The sequence below is a fragment of the Trichechus manatus genome, unplaced genomic scaffold, assembly GCF_000243295.1.
Source record: "Trichechus manatus latirostris isolate Lorelei unplaced genomic scaffold, TriManLat1.0 scaffold00031, whole genome shotgun sequence".
Lineage (NCBI taxonomy): Eukaryota > Metazoa > Chordata > Mammalia > Sirenia > Trichechidae > Trichechus > Trichechus manatus.
Window position 1 is genome coordinate 17,561,557 of NW_004443967.1, and position 15,637 is coordinate 17,577,193.

At 45.1% G+C, this 15,637-nt stretch overlaps 1 protein-coding gene across 1 annotated transcript in view; it reads right to left on the reverse strand.

The window, feature by feature from the left end:
- MKI67 (marker of proliferation Ki-67) overlaps positions 1 to 5,985 on the reverse strand; it is a 36,856-nt gene extending 30,871 nt beyond the window's left edge. The window contains exons 1-4 of the mRNA XM_023729886.1: positions 5,821 to 5,985; positions 1,806 to 1,884; positions 1,603 to 1,718; positions 106 to 172 (exon numbers count right to left, since the gene is read on the reverse strand). Of these exons, the coding sequence (XP_023585654.1) occupies positions 106 to 172; positions 1,603 to 1,718; positions 1,806 to 1,884; positions 5,821 to 5,912 (354 nt within the window). The 5' untranslated portion in view covers positions 5,913 to 5,985. The remainder of the gene's footprint in view (positions 1 to 105; positions 173 to 1,602; positions 1,719 to 1,805; positions 1,885 to 5,820) is intronic.
- Between the last annotated feature and the right edge of the window lie 9,652 nt (positions 5,986 to 15,637).

Consider the following 15,637-nt stretch of genomic DNA (forward strand, 5'->3'; position numbering starts at 1 on the left):
GTCACTGATTTAAAGTAAGAAACCATTATCTGAGGTACGTAGATAGGAGTTTATATCATTGTGCAAAAGAAGCCAAGTCCAAACGTGGATAATATTTTCCATCACCTCTTTGCGTTGTTGTTCTGGACATTCAGTGGAGTTGCTTCCTTCAGGGAAACTTCCAGATTCAAACCTGAGGTGTACAGAATGACAAAGATTCAGATGAAGGATTGGTATGTTGTTGGTAAAGTTTCCACATCTGGTTAATACGCTGGGGCAAGGAACACGCTTCAGAGTTTGTCCCAGGTATTACCTACTGATGGAAATCGGTTTAGAGTTAGGAAGTTTTGACAATAACTTTGATACGTTGCCTCAAGTTACTTTTGGAACACCGTTGTCTGAGGCTGTGGGCCCAGGTAAGTTTCTCCAGATGAATATATGGTCTAGGGAATACAGTTTTGTTTTTTTTTATGAGATAACCTAAATCAGTCTTAGTGGAAGATTTCAACCAACACACCTCTCAGAGTAAATAGTAAGCAAGGGAAACAGTAATATAGAAGGTTTGAATCGAGTGGACCTATAGATAGAACAGTGTATCCAATGACTGTAGAATATACATCCTTTTCAAACACAGAGAACACATCAAAAAATTAACCATGTCTGATCTAAGGCAAGCCTCAACACATTTCAAAAACAGGAAATGAAAAAAATACATAAAAACAAGGGGTGGGGGACAGGGAATGACTCAAATGTCCATCCAGTAGAAAAATAAATTGTATGAAATTGTGTCTATGATTTCAGTGAAATTCTTAGGCAATGATAAGGAACAAATGACAATTATACCCAAAGTCCTGTGACTCTCGTAAGCCTAAGAGTGAATAAAGTCAGGCACTTAATAAAGAGAGACAGAAGCATGGTATTTAGAGACTCATGCTTAGGTATCAGCTGCCAAAAGGCTTTATGACATCACAGCAGTGGCTTACTTGCTGAGGGAAAGCAGCCGTGATTAGAAGACAGCATGGAAGCAGCTTCTGGAAATGCTCTACTGCATGATGGGTGGTGGTCTCCCTGTGTTCAGTTCATGACAAACTGAGCTGCACATTTTGTTTTGTGCCCTTCTCTATGCATGTGTTTTACTTTAAAATAAGCCAAAAAAAAAAAATACCCAAACACGTTGCTGTCAAGTTGATTCCAACTCATAGAGACCCTATAGGACAGAGAGTAGAACTGACACATAGGGTTTCCAAGGAGCACTTGGTGGATCGAACTGCTGACCTTTTGGTTAGCAGCTGAGCTCATAACCACTGCGCCACCAGGGCTCCACTTTAAAATAAAGCAGCTAAAAAACGCTTGCAGTTTCACATATAGGCAGTCTTTGCAATCACGGAACCAGCTTCCTAAGGACCAGGCCACCTTCTTTGGTGTAGTCTCGTGCTCAAATCCTAGAATTTAGATCACACTGAAGATCCACTTCTCAGTTCTTCTAAAGAAATAGCATTGAGAACAACAATATGAAACACTTTGACAGTTACAAACGTTACAGAGAAATCATAGCTGAACGGCGAAACTAGTATGGTTAATCAGAATGTGCTGTTTATTACAACCCCACTAGTTTTTACCTACCTGAAAGATCGATCAATAATGGTTATTATATCTCCATGTTTGAGTTTTACTGGTTCATTAAAAGGGGCTCCATTTAATTGTGTTGGATTGGTGGTACTGAAATTAATCAATAGTGCCTACAAGCAGAAAGGGAGAAGAGGGTAACTAGTAAGTCAGTAAGCAGTGAAATAAAGTTTTTACAAACACTTCACGAACGCACTGACCTCCTGCTGCCGGATGTCGATTTTGCAGTGTTGCTGGGAGACCACAGGAAGCTGGATGCGGATGTCGCATTCGATGCCCCTGAATTATAAGAAGGAAGATTGCGGGGGTTGTTGTACCATTTTTTAACATTACCTCAAATTTTCAAAAAAAACTTTGACTAATATTTTTTTGTTGTTGTAAAATAGAGATCACAACATTTTTCACATGTACAATTCAGTGAGACCAACTACATCATTTATGCTGTGTATCACCAATATGTGCCACCAGACTGTTGACCCCGTATACAGAAATTCAGTGCCACCTAAACAATGACTCCCCCCTTTCCCCCACCCTCTGCCCGTGGTGACCATTAAATTCTGATCTCTATCCAGGCTGGAAATTTTACATCATTCCTTCTCCTCCTTGAACTTGTATTTCCATTCCACTTCCTCCAGTGACTTTTGTCCCAAGGTAACGCACATACTTTTATGCTTAAGAGTCTTTTAATAATCTGCACCCTTCTTACCTACTTACCCCATGTATACATTTGGGGCACAGTGGCTAAGCATTAGGCTGCTAACCAAAAGGCTGGCAGTTTGAATCCACCTGCCGCTCCTTGGAAACCCTATAGGGGTAGATCTACTCTGTCCTGTAGGGTCCCTGTGAGCCAGAATCGACTTGATGGCAACGGGTATCTGCCTATTCTAAGTGTTTCATCTTAGTGAGATTATACAGTTATTTTTGACTAGCATTTTTGATCCCTACACGCAAAAACATAAAGTTATACCACACTGGACAATGTAAATGAACTTCACATTTTGCAATGTTTACAAATATTGTGTAAGCAATCATTTTATATATTTAAAACTTAAAGTACTTTAAAAAAATTATAATAGAAAATACTACAATGCAAAGCTTTTTTTTTTTAAATTAAAACAGTCACACTTATGAGCCATAAATGAAGGACTTTATGTCAGTTTGGAGAATGACTAATTTAATTATTTTTAATACTCTACATAGGTTTTGTTCTGTAAAGCACTGTGTGTTGCAAGGTGTAATCATCCCCACAAATGCTTGTTTTACACTAGAACCTCTCTGTGCCTCAGTTTCTTCACTTACAAAAAGGGATTACACAGCATGAGCCTGGGCATGAGAAAAGATTCAATGAGTTGTACAATGAAAACTGTGAGAGCCGGAACTCGACAGGACTGCCTTGTTTTTCCAGGTCTCACAAGTTCTCCGCCTTTGACAGGGTGCAGTCTTACCACTTTTCTGTTGCTCTCTATTAGTGGAAAATATTTGAGTCTTCCTTCTCTGATAGGTTTCTGTCTTACACGGGTTCCAGATTTCACAGGTTTTCCAGTACACAGAATTATTTGTCTGGCATAGTAAATACTCATTATGTGTAAGCTGTTTATTAAAACTACACTGTACTGGCTGACAGATTCAAAAATCTCCTAACATTAAAAATACTAATCTGCAATCAACAAAAAAGCATTATCTAGATTCTACATGTTGACATATTCGCTTTTTTAACACTTTAAAGAGGTCTTTTGCAGCACATTTGCCCAATGCAATGCACCGTTTGATTTATTGACTGCTGCTTCCATGGGCATTGACTGGATCCAAGTAAAATGAACTCCTTACCAACTGCAATCTTTGACTGTTTATCATGTTCAGCTCTGTCAGGAGGTGGCATATGATCAAGAACCAATGGTACTGAAGGAAGAAGTCCAAGCTGCACTAAAGGCATTGGCAAAAAACAAGGCTCCAGGAATTGACAGAATACCAATTGAGATGTTTCAACAAACGCGTGAAATGCCGGAAGCGCTCACTTGTCTATGTCAAGAGATTTGGAAAACAGCTGCCTGGTCAACCCACTGGAAGAGATTCATTTACATGCCTACTCAACAGGAAGATGATCCAATGGAATACAGAAACTATTGAGTATCATTAATATCACATGCAAGTAAAATGATGCTGAAGATAATTCAAAAACGGTTACAACAGTACATCAACAGCAAACTGCCAGAAATTCAGGCCAGATTCAGAAGAGGACATGGAACCAGGGATAACACTGCTGACATTAGATGGATCCTGGCTGAAAGCAGAGAATACCAGAAAGATGCTTACCTGTGTTTCATTGACTATGCAAAGGCATTCTACTGTGTGGATCATAACAAATTATGGATAATGTCTTAGTCATCTAGTGCTGCTACAACAGAAATACCACAAGTGGATGGTTTTAATGAAGAGAAGTTTATTTCCTCATAGTCAAAGTAGGCTAAAAGTCCAAATTCAGGGCATCAGCTCCAGGGGAAGCCTTTTTCTCTGTCGGCCTTCCTCTCTTCAGTGTTCTCCCAGAGTAGGAGCGTCTCTGCACAGGGACCCTGGTCCAAAGGATGCGCTCTGCTCCTGGCACTGCTTTCTTGATGGTATGAGGTCCCCCTGTCTCATTGCTCACTTCTGTCTTTTATATCTCAAGACATTGCCTCAGGATACAATCCAATCTTGTAGACTGAGTCCTGACTTACTAATACAACTGCCACCCATCCTCCCTCATTGACATCATAGAGGCAGGTTTACAACTTATAGGAAAACCACACAATACCAGGAATCATGGCCCGGCCAAACTGATATACACATTTTTGGGGGGACAGAGTTCAAACCATGACGGATAACATTGCAAGAATGGGAATTCCAGAACATTTAATTGTGCTCATGAGGAACTTCTACAAAGATCAAGAGGCAGTTGTTCAAACAGAACAAGGGGATACTGCATGGTTTAAAGTCAGGAAGGGTGTGCATTAGAGTTGTATCCTTTCATCATATTTATCCAATCTGTATGCTGAGCAGATAATCCAAGAAGCTGGACTGTATGAAGAAGAATGGGGCATCAGGACTGGAGGAGGACTCATTAACAGCCTGCGATATGCAGATGACACAGCCTTGCTTGCTGAAAGTGAAGAGGACTTGAAGCACTTACTGATGAAGATCAAAGACCACCCAGCCTTCAGTATGGATTACACCTCAACATAAAGAAAACAAAATTCCTCACAACTGGACCAAAAAGCAACATCATGATAAAGAGAGAAAATATTGAAGTTGTCAAGGATTTCACTTTACTTTGATCCACAGTCAACACTCATGGAAGCAGCAGTCAAGAAATCAAATGATACATTTCATTGGGCAAATCTGCTGCAGAAGATCTCTTTAAAGTGTTAAAAAGCAAAGATGTCACCTTGAGGACTAAGTTGCACCTGAACCAAGCCATGGTGTTTTCAGTCGCCTCATATGCATGGGAAAGCTGGGCAGTGAATGAGGAAAATCAAAGAATTGATGCTTTTGAAATATGGTGTCGGCGAAGAATATTGACTATCTCATGGACTGCCAGAAGACTGAACAAATCTGTTTTGGAAGAAGTACAACCAGAATGCTCCTTAGAAAGGAGGATGACGAGACTTTGTCTCATGTACTTTGGACATGTTATCAGGAGGGACCAGTCCCTGGAGATGGACATCATGCATAGTAAAGTAAGAGGGCAGTATACAGGATTGTTGTACATAGGGTCACTGTGGGTAGGAACTGACTCAACAGCACCTAATAATAATTGTAAAGTAATTGTAAAATTTGTGTTTGAACTTTTAAAAATACAACTATATAAGCTTTATGTGCCGTAAATAAAAATATTTGGTAATAAACAAGCATGTCAAGTTAACATAGTATGGCGGAAAACCAGAAACCCAACCCTGTTGCTGTCAAGTGGATTCTGACTCATAACAACCCTATAGGACAGGGTAGAACTGCCCCATAGGGTTTCCAAGGAGCGGCTGGTGGATTCAAACTGCTGACCTTTTGGTTAGCAGCTGAATGCTTAACCAGTGGGCTACCAGGGCTCCAGTATGGAGGAAGTACCAAGGATTTCTGAGGAAAAGAACTAATTCTAGAGCCATGTTTCTAGCTTGTTTTGCTACGACTAGTATATTGCCATCTTTCTCAAAGTTTTAAACATCCCCAGGGACATACAGCGCTTACCTTCCAAATAAGCAGGTGTCGCGACACAACGGAAAATGGGTACCGTCGCTCCCGGTCCGTCTTATGACGACCAGACGTCCCAAAGGTCCCATTTGCTAAACTCTATGGATCGCACAATCCTTATAGGTTTGTGGAAGCAAACTTACCAACAACTCTTCTGCCACAACAACACGTTGCTGAATAAAACAAAAAGGGAAGCGATCACTCTCAAAGCAATCGAGCTAGGAAGTTGCTTTATGTGACCAATTAAAGTGGCTTGTACAGTGAGCCCCTTCCGCTGCTCCTTGGTCCGCACCTGCAAGACACCTGCCTGAACTCCAGCCAGCACCCCAGGCGGCACCCCAACAAGCCGGGTCGCCGCAGGCCCCAGGGGCTTGCGGGCACCCCAAAACAGACGCGGCCGGACATTGCCCATAAATCGCGATCCTCCTCCCCCCGAAACCCACCCCCACCCCCAGCCCCTGGCAGTCGCCCAGGACACCTTGGGGCCCAGACAGCGCTCCCTGTACCACCGGGACAGAGCCCGACCGCTCACCCGGGAAGGGTCGCTCATGATCTTATGCAGCTCCGACTGACCATCCGTCCAACCTTCCGTCCACTGTCCACACAGAGGGGTCCGGACGCGACCCCCCGGACTGCAGTTGCCAGCTGAGCCCTGCGCCCGCCGCCCGCGCAAGCCCCAGACGGCGTCAACGCTGACCCCCGATGCCGCCAGCCCTGGCCTCCGACACCGCTGGCCCCCGATGGCGTCAACCCTGGCCACCGACACGCCGGCCCCGGACACGGCCCGCCCACTACGGCGTAGAGCCAGGCCCCTGACACCCCCCGCCCCCGACGCCAAGGGACTTGGCACCCGGCACCGCCGGCCCGGGCCATCGAAGGCCCCGGACACAGCCGGCCCCCGAAGGCGTTAACCCCGGCCACTGACAAGCCAGCCCCGGACACCGCCGGCCCCTTACGGCGTCGAGCCTGGCCCCTAACGCCCCAGCACCCGACACCCCGGCCGCAGAACCCTCAGGCCCCGGCCCCCGCTGGCCTCAGCTGCCGCCGAAAGGGCCCGAGCGCCACAAGCCGTCCCAGCCTACCATGTGTCCCCGCACGGAGCCCTGTGCCACTGCGCGGCCCCGACACTCACGCCTTCCCCGCAGGCCGGCTCCACGCTACCCCCCGCCCAGTTCGGTCCCCGAGAGGCCTGCAGCCGCGGCTTCCGCCCCCAGTTCGGTCCCCGAGAGGCCTGCAGCCGCGGCTTCCGCCCGAGAGCAGAGCCCGCCGCCTCCGGGAGATTCGAATCTAAATTCCGATTCGAATCCTGGCGCTAAGCGCTGTGATTGGGCGGGCCGGCAACCGAAGGGCCAATGGGAGGTGGCGGGGCGGGGTCCGGGGGAGGGACGGGGCCTGGGCGGAGCGGCGGAAAGCCGGAGGTGGGCGGAGGGCAGCCTGGCTGCGCCCCAGGTGCGTCCGGAGGGTGCTCCACGCGGGCCCGCCAGCCCACCGCGTGCTACCGCCGGGGGTGAGGGGGGCGTAACAAGGGGACAGAGTGGCCTCTGCAGATGGGGGCTGGAGGGGACATTCAGCACGCTTCATCAGAAAGGAAAAACATCTTACTCTCTTCATAGAAGAAATCACAAAGAAGGGAAAAAATGCAACACAACCCCACCGCCCAGATAACTTCTCTACCCTTATTTGAAGGACCGAACACGCGGAACACGATACGATGTTACTTACTGCCAGGTTTTTAGAATTGCTTAATGTATACGCCCTTCTCCATTCCCTCCTTCCCAAGGATAGCGAATATTTTTCACTATCTTGTGTATTTTCGCAGGCATACAAGTATTATTCTCTTTTTCAAAAGCACACAAAAAAGATCATAATGTACACATTATTCTATACTTTGTGTTCTCTGCTTAATAAATCCTGAGGGTATTCTCATTTATCAGATAGTTCCAATTTGTTTTTGTTTTTTGCTGATTACAGAGTATTTCCTTGTAGGGAACCATAATTTACTGGTGGCAGAGTGGTTAAGAGTTTGGCTGCTAAACAAAAGGTTGGCGGTTCAAATCTGCCAGCTTTTCCTTGGGACCCTAAGCCGCGTTCTACTCTCTGCTATAGGGTGGCTATGAGTCAGATCCGATGGCAACGGGATTGGTTTTTTTTTTTATTGCTACACATTTAGGTTTACAATTGTATTGCTATTAAAAATAGTTCTGCCGTTAAAAAACATTGTGCATGACCACATGGATGAATCTTAAAATAATTATGCCAAGTGAAAGAAACCAGAATAAAAACAATGCCTACTGAGTGATTCTGTTTATATAAAACTCTGAAACATACAAACTTATCTATAGTGACAGAAAACAGAACAGTGGTGTATTTGGAGGAAATCAAAGGACAGAAGGGTGGGATTATAAAAGGGGACAAGGAAACTTTTGAGGGTGATGAATATGTTCACTATCTTGGTTGTGGAGATTATTTTAGAGATTATGCAACCCGATGAAATTTGACACACTTAAATATGTGCAGTTTGCTGTATGTCAATTATTCCTCTGTAAAGGTGTGTTTTCAAAAATACCCTGTGCATGTATTCCCAGCAATTAATCTATTGGATCAGAGGCTCTGTACATGTAAAATTGTTAATGTGTATTCCCAAATTGCCCACTAAGAGGTAGAGCTAATTTTTTCTTTCACCATTAAGGTGCCAGAGTATTGGTTTCCCACCCACTGACCAGTATATTGACAATTTTTTTTATTATTATTGTTTAATTGATGTCAGTCAGTAGGCAAAGAAGATTCTCTCTTTGGTTCTTCATGTCTTTCATGATGAGTGAGATTGCACATCTTTCTATACGTGTTGTGTCTATTAGTTTCCCATGGCTGTTGTAACAAATGACCACAAACTTGGTGGCTTAAAGCAACACAGATTTATTAGCTTACAGTCCTGGAGGTCAGACGTCTGCAGTGAGTCTCACTGGGCTAAAATCAAGGTGTCAGTAGGGCTGTGTCCCGTGAGGAGGCTCGAGGAGAGAATCCATTTCTTTGCCTTTTCCAGCTTCTGTTCTAGAGACTGCCTTCATTCCTGGGCTCTTAACCCCCTTGCATCTTTAAAGCTGGTAGCAGCAGGGTAAGTCTTTCCCATATCACATCACCTTCTCTTCTCTGCCTCCCTCTTTCACTTGCAAGGACCCTTGTGATTACATTGGGCCCATGGGGATAATCCAGGATGTGGTTGTGAGTCCCCACTTTTGGTGACCCCATGTGTCACAGAGTACAACTGCTCCATCAGGTTTTCTTGGCTGTAATCTTTATAGAAACGGATGGACAGGCCTTTCTTCTGCAGTGCCGCTGGGTGGTTTCGAACTGCCAGCCTTTAGGTTAGCAGTTGAGCAAAGTCCAGGATGATTTCCCCTCAGTGTGGGTTGGTTAGCAACCTTAACTGCCCTTTGCTATGTCACATAACATAACATATTCACAGGTGCCCGAGATTAGAACACAGACATCTTGGGAGAAGGAGCATTATTTTGCCTGTCACAGGATACACTGTATTTCTTTGACTTACACTCAACATTGTCCACTTTTCTGTTGTTATTTTTGTTCATCTGTTTTCTTGTTTGCTTAAGTTTTTCTTAACTTAAGGAAATTAACTATGTACTACAATTTTTCTCCCCACTGTTATTTACTTTTGGCTTAATGGTCCTTTTAAAAAATGCTGTGCTTAAATATTATTATGTCCTGCTTGGAAGAACTTGCTCAGTTTTAGCTAAAATTACAAAAATAAACTCTCCGAGTTACATGGTAAAAGGATACCTCTGGCTTCTGTGTGAAGGCCAGACCACAGAAGGCCAGATCAAATCTTACTGTGGGGCATTGCCCCAGGCACCAAATCAAGGGAGAATTCAACAATTCCCTTACTAGCACCTGAAAGTCCATGCAGGTCCATCTGATTAGAAGGTGTATTTCCAATACATTTCCCACTTTAATGTTTAATAATTATTTTTGAAAAGTTGAAACATTTGTTTTGATCAACTGTGTTTTCGTAAAATATGTGTGTATATAGATGTGTGTGCATATATGTATATGTATATATATATATAGCTCCTACGTACATATATACCCTACTTCTCTGCTTTCTGTATGCATATGTATATGTACATACACAGAGAGAGAAAGAGCAGATAAGTAGGGTGTGGATTATGGAAAGACTCTTAGGCATAAAAGTATGTGAGTTACCTTGGGATAAAAGTTACTGGAGGAAGTGGAATGGAAATACAAGTTCAAGAAGGAGAAGGAATGGTGTAAAATTTCCAACATTTTGTATTTTTTTTTTTAAATAAACGTGATCAGTAGCAAGGCACCATTGTATTTAGGTTCCACCCATACATTTAAGAGTCATGCAACCTCTCCGTTTTATTACGGTTTGCTACCTGCCGTACATTAAAGTCCTTTGCAATCATTTAATCTTACGATGGGAAAATGGACGTCTACTTAAAACTGTGACCCTATAGGACAGAGTAGAACTGCCCCTTATGGTTTCCAAGGAGCGGCGGGTGGATTCGAACTGCCGACCTTTTTGGTTAGCAACCCAACGATTAACCACTGCGCCCTTAGAGCTCCACTTAAAAATGTGTGAGGGGATACACAAAATCTCCTTTGGGGGTACGAAGCCTACGTACCAGCTTAGAGCACTCGCTGGGGTTAGGACAGCTTTATCTGGGGGACCCAGTCCTGTAGGTCTGTAAACTTCCCGCCCCACCCCCGCAGCTTGGGGGAGGGGCTGTCTGCCTGTAACTCCAGGCCCCAGGTCCCAGGGGGGAGGGGAGGCGAAGGACAGGAGAGGGTGATGGCAGGGATGCCGGCCGGCTGCTCCCCGACAGTGCCCCCCCGATGGTCAATCCAGTGGGCTCTTCCCTCCAGGAACCCCCAGGACGGATGCAGCAGGCGTCCCGAGTCCACGGGAGCCCCGGGTCCAGGTCAGCCCACCCCGGAGCCGCTGTGGCAGCTGCAGGCCCAGGGCGGGGCGCCGGTCGGGGAGCCCCAGCCTGTAACCTGGATTTTCCTCCTTCTACTCTCTCTTCCCCTCCTCCTCCAGCCTTGAAGTGGGGTCGGGGTTCTGGAAGAGCGGGTCCCTGGGCGGTGTGTCCCCTGGGCGATGTAGAGGCCCCCTGCCCGACACCCCTCCACCCGGGTCCTTCTGAAATGGGGCGGTGGAGCCAGGGCGGCGGCCGGCCACATGGCGGGAACCGGGACACCTGCCTGTTCAACTGCCAGGATCGCCCCCTCGTCCTCTCCCCAGGCTAAACTCCTTTCCTTTGGCCTCAAGCCGGAGTCACCACGTGTCCGCTTGTCCCTGAAACCTTTCCCCAGCATCCTCAGATGGGGTGACCAGGTGGTCTGCACGGTTGCCCCTCCTTGACTCGGTCCCCAGGGCCCCCTGAGCCCGGCCCTTGTCCAGGCCTGTCTTCCTGGCGGCCCCCATGGGCTCACCTTCCCACAGCACAGGTGGGCGCTCTTGCCCTCTCCACCCCCACCCCCAGTCCTTTTAGCACGTCCCCATTCCTTTTGTCCCAGCTCCGAAGAGGATGTGATACAATCCCTGCCGCCCTCTGGACATCAGCCTGGGACCCTCTGTAGGGCAATCACCAGACCCTGTCCCCCACCCCCACCCCCTTACAGCCTTCACCAAAACCAAACCAAACCCGCTGCCTTCCCCACTGACAGCCACCCTATGGAACAGAGTAGAACTACCTTATAGGGTTTCCGAGGCTGTAATCTTTAGGGAAGCAGACCGCCACATCTTTCCTTCACCCACATCTTCTTCTCCTGGAGCAGCTGGTAGGTTCAAACCGCGGACCTTCGGTTAGCAGCTGGGCTCTTTAACCCCTGCGCCACCAGGGCTCCTCCAACACGCACCCTTTAGTGCCTTCTAATCGCTTGTAGAAAAGACCCAAACTCCTGGCTGCCTGTGAGGCCGGGCTGCCTCCGGGGCTGCTTCATCTCTCAGTCCACTCCTGGCTCCAGCTCTGGGCACCTGCCTCCTCCGGTGCCAGGATCCTTCTAGCCTCAGGCTGTCCGTTCTGCTCTCACCTCCCCAACCCTTCACTGGGGCAAGGAGTGGCCGTGAGCTTTGGGGACTGGACAATCGGGTCCTAGGACAGGAGCCCACAGGTGACCCAGCAGCCTGGAGAGAAGGGAACCAGGGCATTAGCACAACTATCTGAGTTTAGAAAAAGAAATTAGGACCAAACGGGGCGTCGTTCTAACCAAAAATGTCCCTCTGGTACGTTGGAAATCGGTGAGGGGGAAAGGGTAATTTTCCTTGCGACTAACTCCTCTTGTACCTGTTTTAAAAAAATAGTCATTCACGAAGGGCTCCTTGTAAAGGAAGATTGTTCTGTGCTGCGTTAAACGTTAGTAACCAGCAAGGCTTGGACACTGGCTTCCCGGACCCAGGACACCTTCAGACAGTCACATTTCCAGGCATCGTGCATCTTCCTGAGGGGTAGAATCCACATCGAGCAGGACAGGGGCACAGGGCAAGCGAAGATCCAGAGGTCAGTCAGGGAGCGTGTCAGGCCGCTACAGAAAGTACAGGCCATTTTTGAACACTTCTTCACACACAGAATAGGGGTCCCTAGAATTCCAAAGCTAAAAAAAAAAAAAAACCGTCTGGCCTGACTCCCTGTCCTAATAGTACCAGAAAAGCTCTCTCATTTAAGTAACACAGAAAAGAATGCGGGAGACTCTCCTACCTGTTTATCATGTTAAAAAAAGGAGAATAATAAACAGAATAACTTCCTTAGAGAACAAAGCATACCAGAAAGATATGTCTACAAAACCAACGAAAAACTGTATCCTAATAGTTCAAAACAAGCCGTAAGAAATGTAGAAAATAATAAATACTAAGAAAAGATAGTGTCAATCCAGATTAGAAAATTTCAAAAATCAGATGATTGGAGAAAGGAAGATTCACAGAGGGAGTTGATGGAACTCAGCAAAGAATTAGAAATAAAAGAACATAATATTTCAGAAATAATATAATAGAAGGAACACATAAGCAAATAATCATCCTGGATAGTGCCCTAAAAATGGAAAGAAAAAATAAGAACTAAATAGGGAGATTGAAATATTTACAGAGAAAGTGAGAGTACAGAATATTAGCAAAGAATATTCATTGTAAGTAGAATATGAGCCCTCAAAGAAGAAAACAAAAACAATAGACAGCAACAGATACAAAAACTTTAATTCAAGAAAATATTCCTCAAATAAAATAATACTTGAAGCCACAGTTTGTGTTCTTGGGGGGAAAAATTATCTAGAATGGCCAATATAAAGACTTAGTCTTGTAAAATGATTCTACTTTTAAAGTGTGCTTGCATTCAGGCAAAAACATCAAGCTGCTTATAAGGGAAATATTTGAATGGATATCAGACTTTTCGACAACAGCACCATATGCAAGAAGACATTGGAGTCATGTATTTAAGCTTCTTGAAGAAAGAAAACGTGAGCAAGGTTTTCTATATTCAGGCAAATAGACTGTCTTAGGCTGGGTTCTCTAGAGAAGGAAAACCAGTAAAGCGTATAAATATATACAGAGAGAGATTTATATCAAGGAGATGACTCAGACACGGTTGTAGAGACTGGAACGTCCCAAGTCTGTGGGTCAGGCTGGAGGCTTCTCCTGATTCACGTAGCTGCAGGGGCTAGTGAACCCAAGATCAGCAGGTCAGAGAGCAGGGCTGTTGCTCACAGGTTGCGAAGATGGATGAATCCCGAGATCAGCAGGCAAGACTGCAGGTAAGCTACTAGCTCAAATCCCAAGAACCAGAGGTCAGACGAACAGGAGCCAGCTGCAGAATCCAGAGCAAGCAAAAGCCTCTGAGCCTTGCCAGAATGTCCGCTTATATTCTATACAGGCCACACCCCCAAGGAAACCCCCTTTCAACTGATTGGCTACTCACAGCAGATCCCATCATGGGAATGATCACAACATCATACAACTGCCAAACCACTGAGAATCATGGCCCAGCCAAGTTGACACAATCTTAACCATCACATAGACCTTCAAGTGTAAAGGTTGCAGAAAACTTGTTACAAACATAGAAGAACTTGGTGACCATGGTTCCCACAAACCCACTTGAGAAAGGTGCCAGAGAACACACCTCAGACAACCAGAAAGACTGAAGTCCCATGTGATAAGCATGGGTGTTGGGTATTAAATATGGACCAACTCAGACTAAATGATAGCTCTAAGGGAAGCAGTGTATTATGTAGTGGGTAAGGGCTCTAAAACATAGACATAACACAGCTAAGGAGCACTGGGCGCTGAGGAAGATGAAGGGAGTATATGGAGAACAAAACCAGCGCCCTGACCACCTTGTCAGAATTAACTGGGAGTGAAAGGTCATTACTTCAAACTAAATGTTGTGCCAGCGGGAGAGGAGGGAGTGGATGTTTTTAGCTTATTTTCACTATTGCTCTTGTTAAGGAACCAAAGCCCCCCCGCAAAATGGGACTAAGACTGAAGATCAAAGACGAATTGATGCCTTTGAATTACGGTGTTAGAGAAAAATATTGACTATACCATGGACTGCCAGAAGAACAAATTTGTCTTGGAAGAAGTATAGCCAGAATCCTTAGAAGCGAGGATGGCAAGACTTATCATGTAGTTTGGACATGTTATCAGGAGGGACCAGTCCCTGGAGAAGGACATCGTGCTTGGTAAAGTAGACGGTCAGTGAAAAAGAGGAAGACCTTCAACAAGATGGACTGACACAGTGGCTGCAACAATGAGCTCAAGCATAATAACAATTGTGAGGATGGAGCAGGACCAGGCAGTGTTTTGTTCTGTTGTAGACAGGGGTTGCCATGAGTCGGAACCCTCTCGATGGCACCTAACAACAAAGTCTTATATAAAGGAAGTAGCATAAGTGTAACCATTAGACCATAAATACAAACACTCTTAAATACCAAAATATACAGAAAAAGAGACATGGAGCATGGACAACATAGGGAAAGACTACACATCTGTATATCTAAAACAATACGACAGAGCTATGCCGAGCATATCAGTCAAGTGAGTACATTGTGGTGGCCTTAATTAAACTAAGACAGAAAAGTTAGTATTTGTATATACTGCTGTGGAATGACTGCCTCCAAATATTAACAAGTGAAAAAAAGTAAGGTTAAAAAAAAAAGTATGGTATGCTACATTTATCTAAGAAAGGAACTTACAAATATACATGCATGTTTGCTTTTATGAAAAAGAAACAGTGCAAAGGTAAACCATATAATGTAAAAATGGAGGGGAGCGGGATGGGATAGATCTCTCTGAGTCTACCTTCTTTGGAACCACGTAAATATTTACATAAATATAAAATCAGTTAAAGGAAAAAAGGAAAAATAAAGTAATCCTAAAAGTCGAAATGAAAATGAAAGCAACTGTGCATCCAGTCAGCGGCAGAATCACTTGAGGCCATTTTGGAGACAATAATTTAATGTATGTTCCTAGACCGACATCCCCTAGGGGTAAAATGAACTGAAAACGATACTAAACTGTTCTCAATAATTGTATTGGTGGTGATATTGATGTCATTACTCGCAGCCTGTATAATCTAGTAGGATAAAGCAAATAATTATGTGACATCACTATGAACCAAGCTTTTCAGCATAAGGAAAAAAAAAAGATAAATATCAAATCAAAAAGTTAAGTGTTCTCTGGCCACCTTGAAACAGCTGGAGGAACCCACCACCCAAAATTTAGTTTGGGTGTCGACACACACACACACACACACACACACACACACACACACACACACACACACAC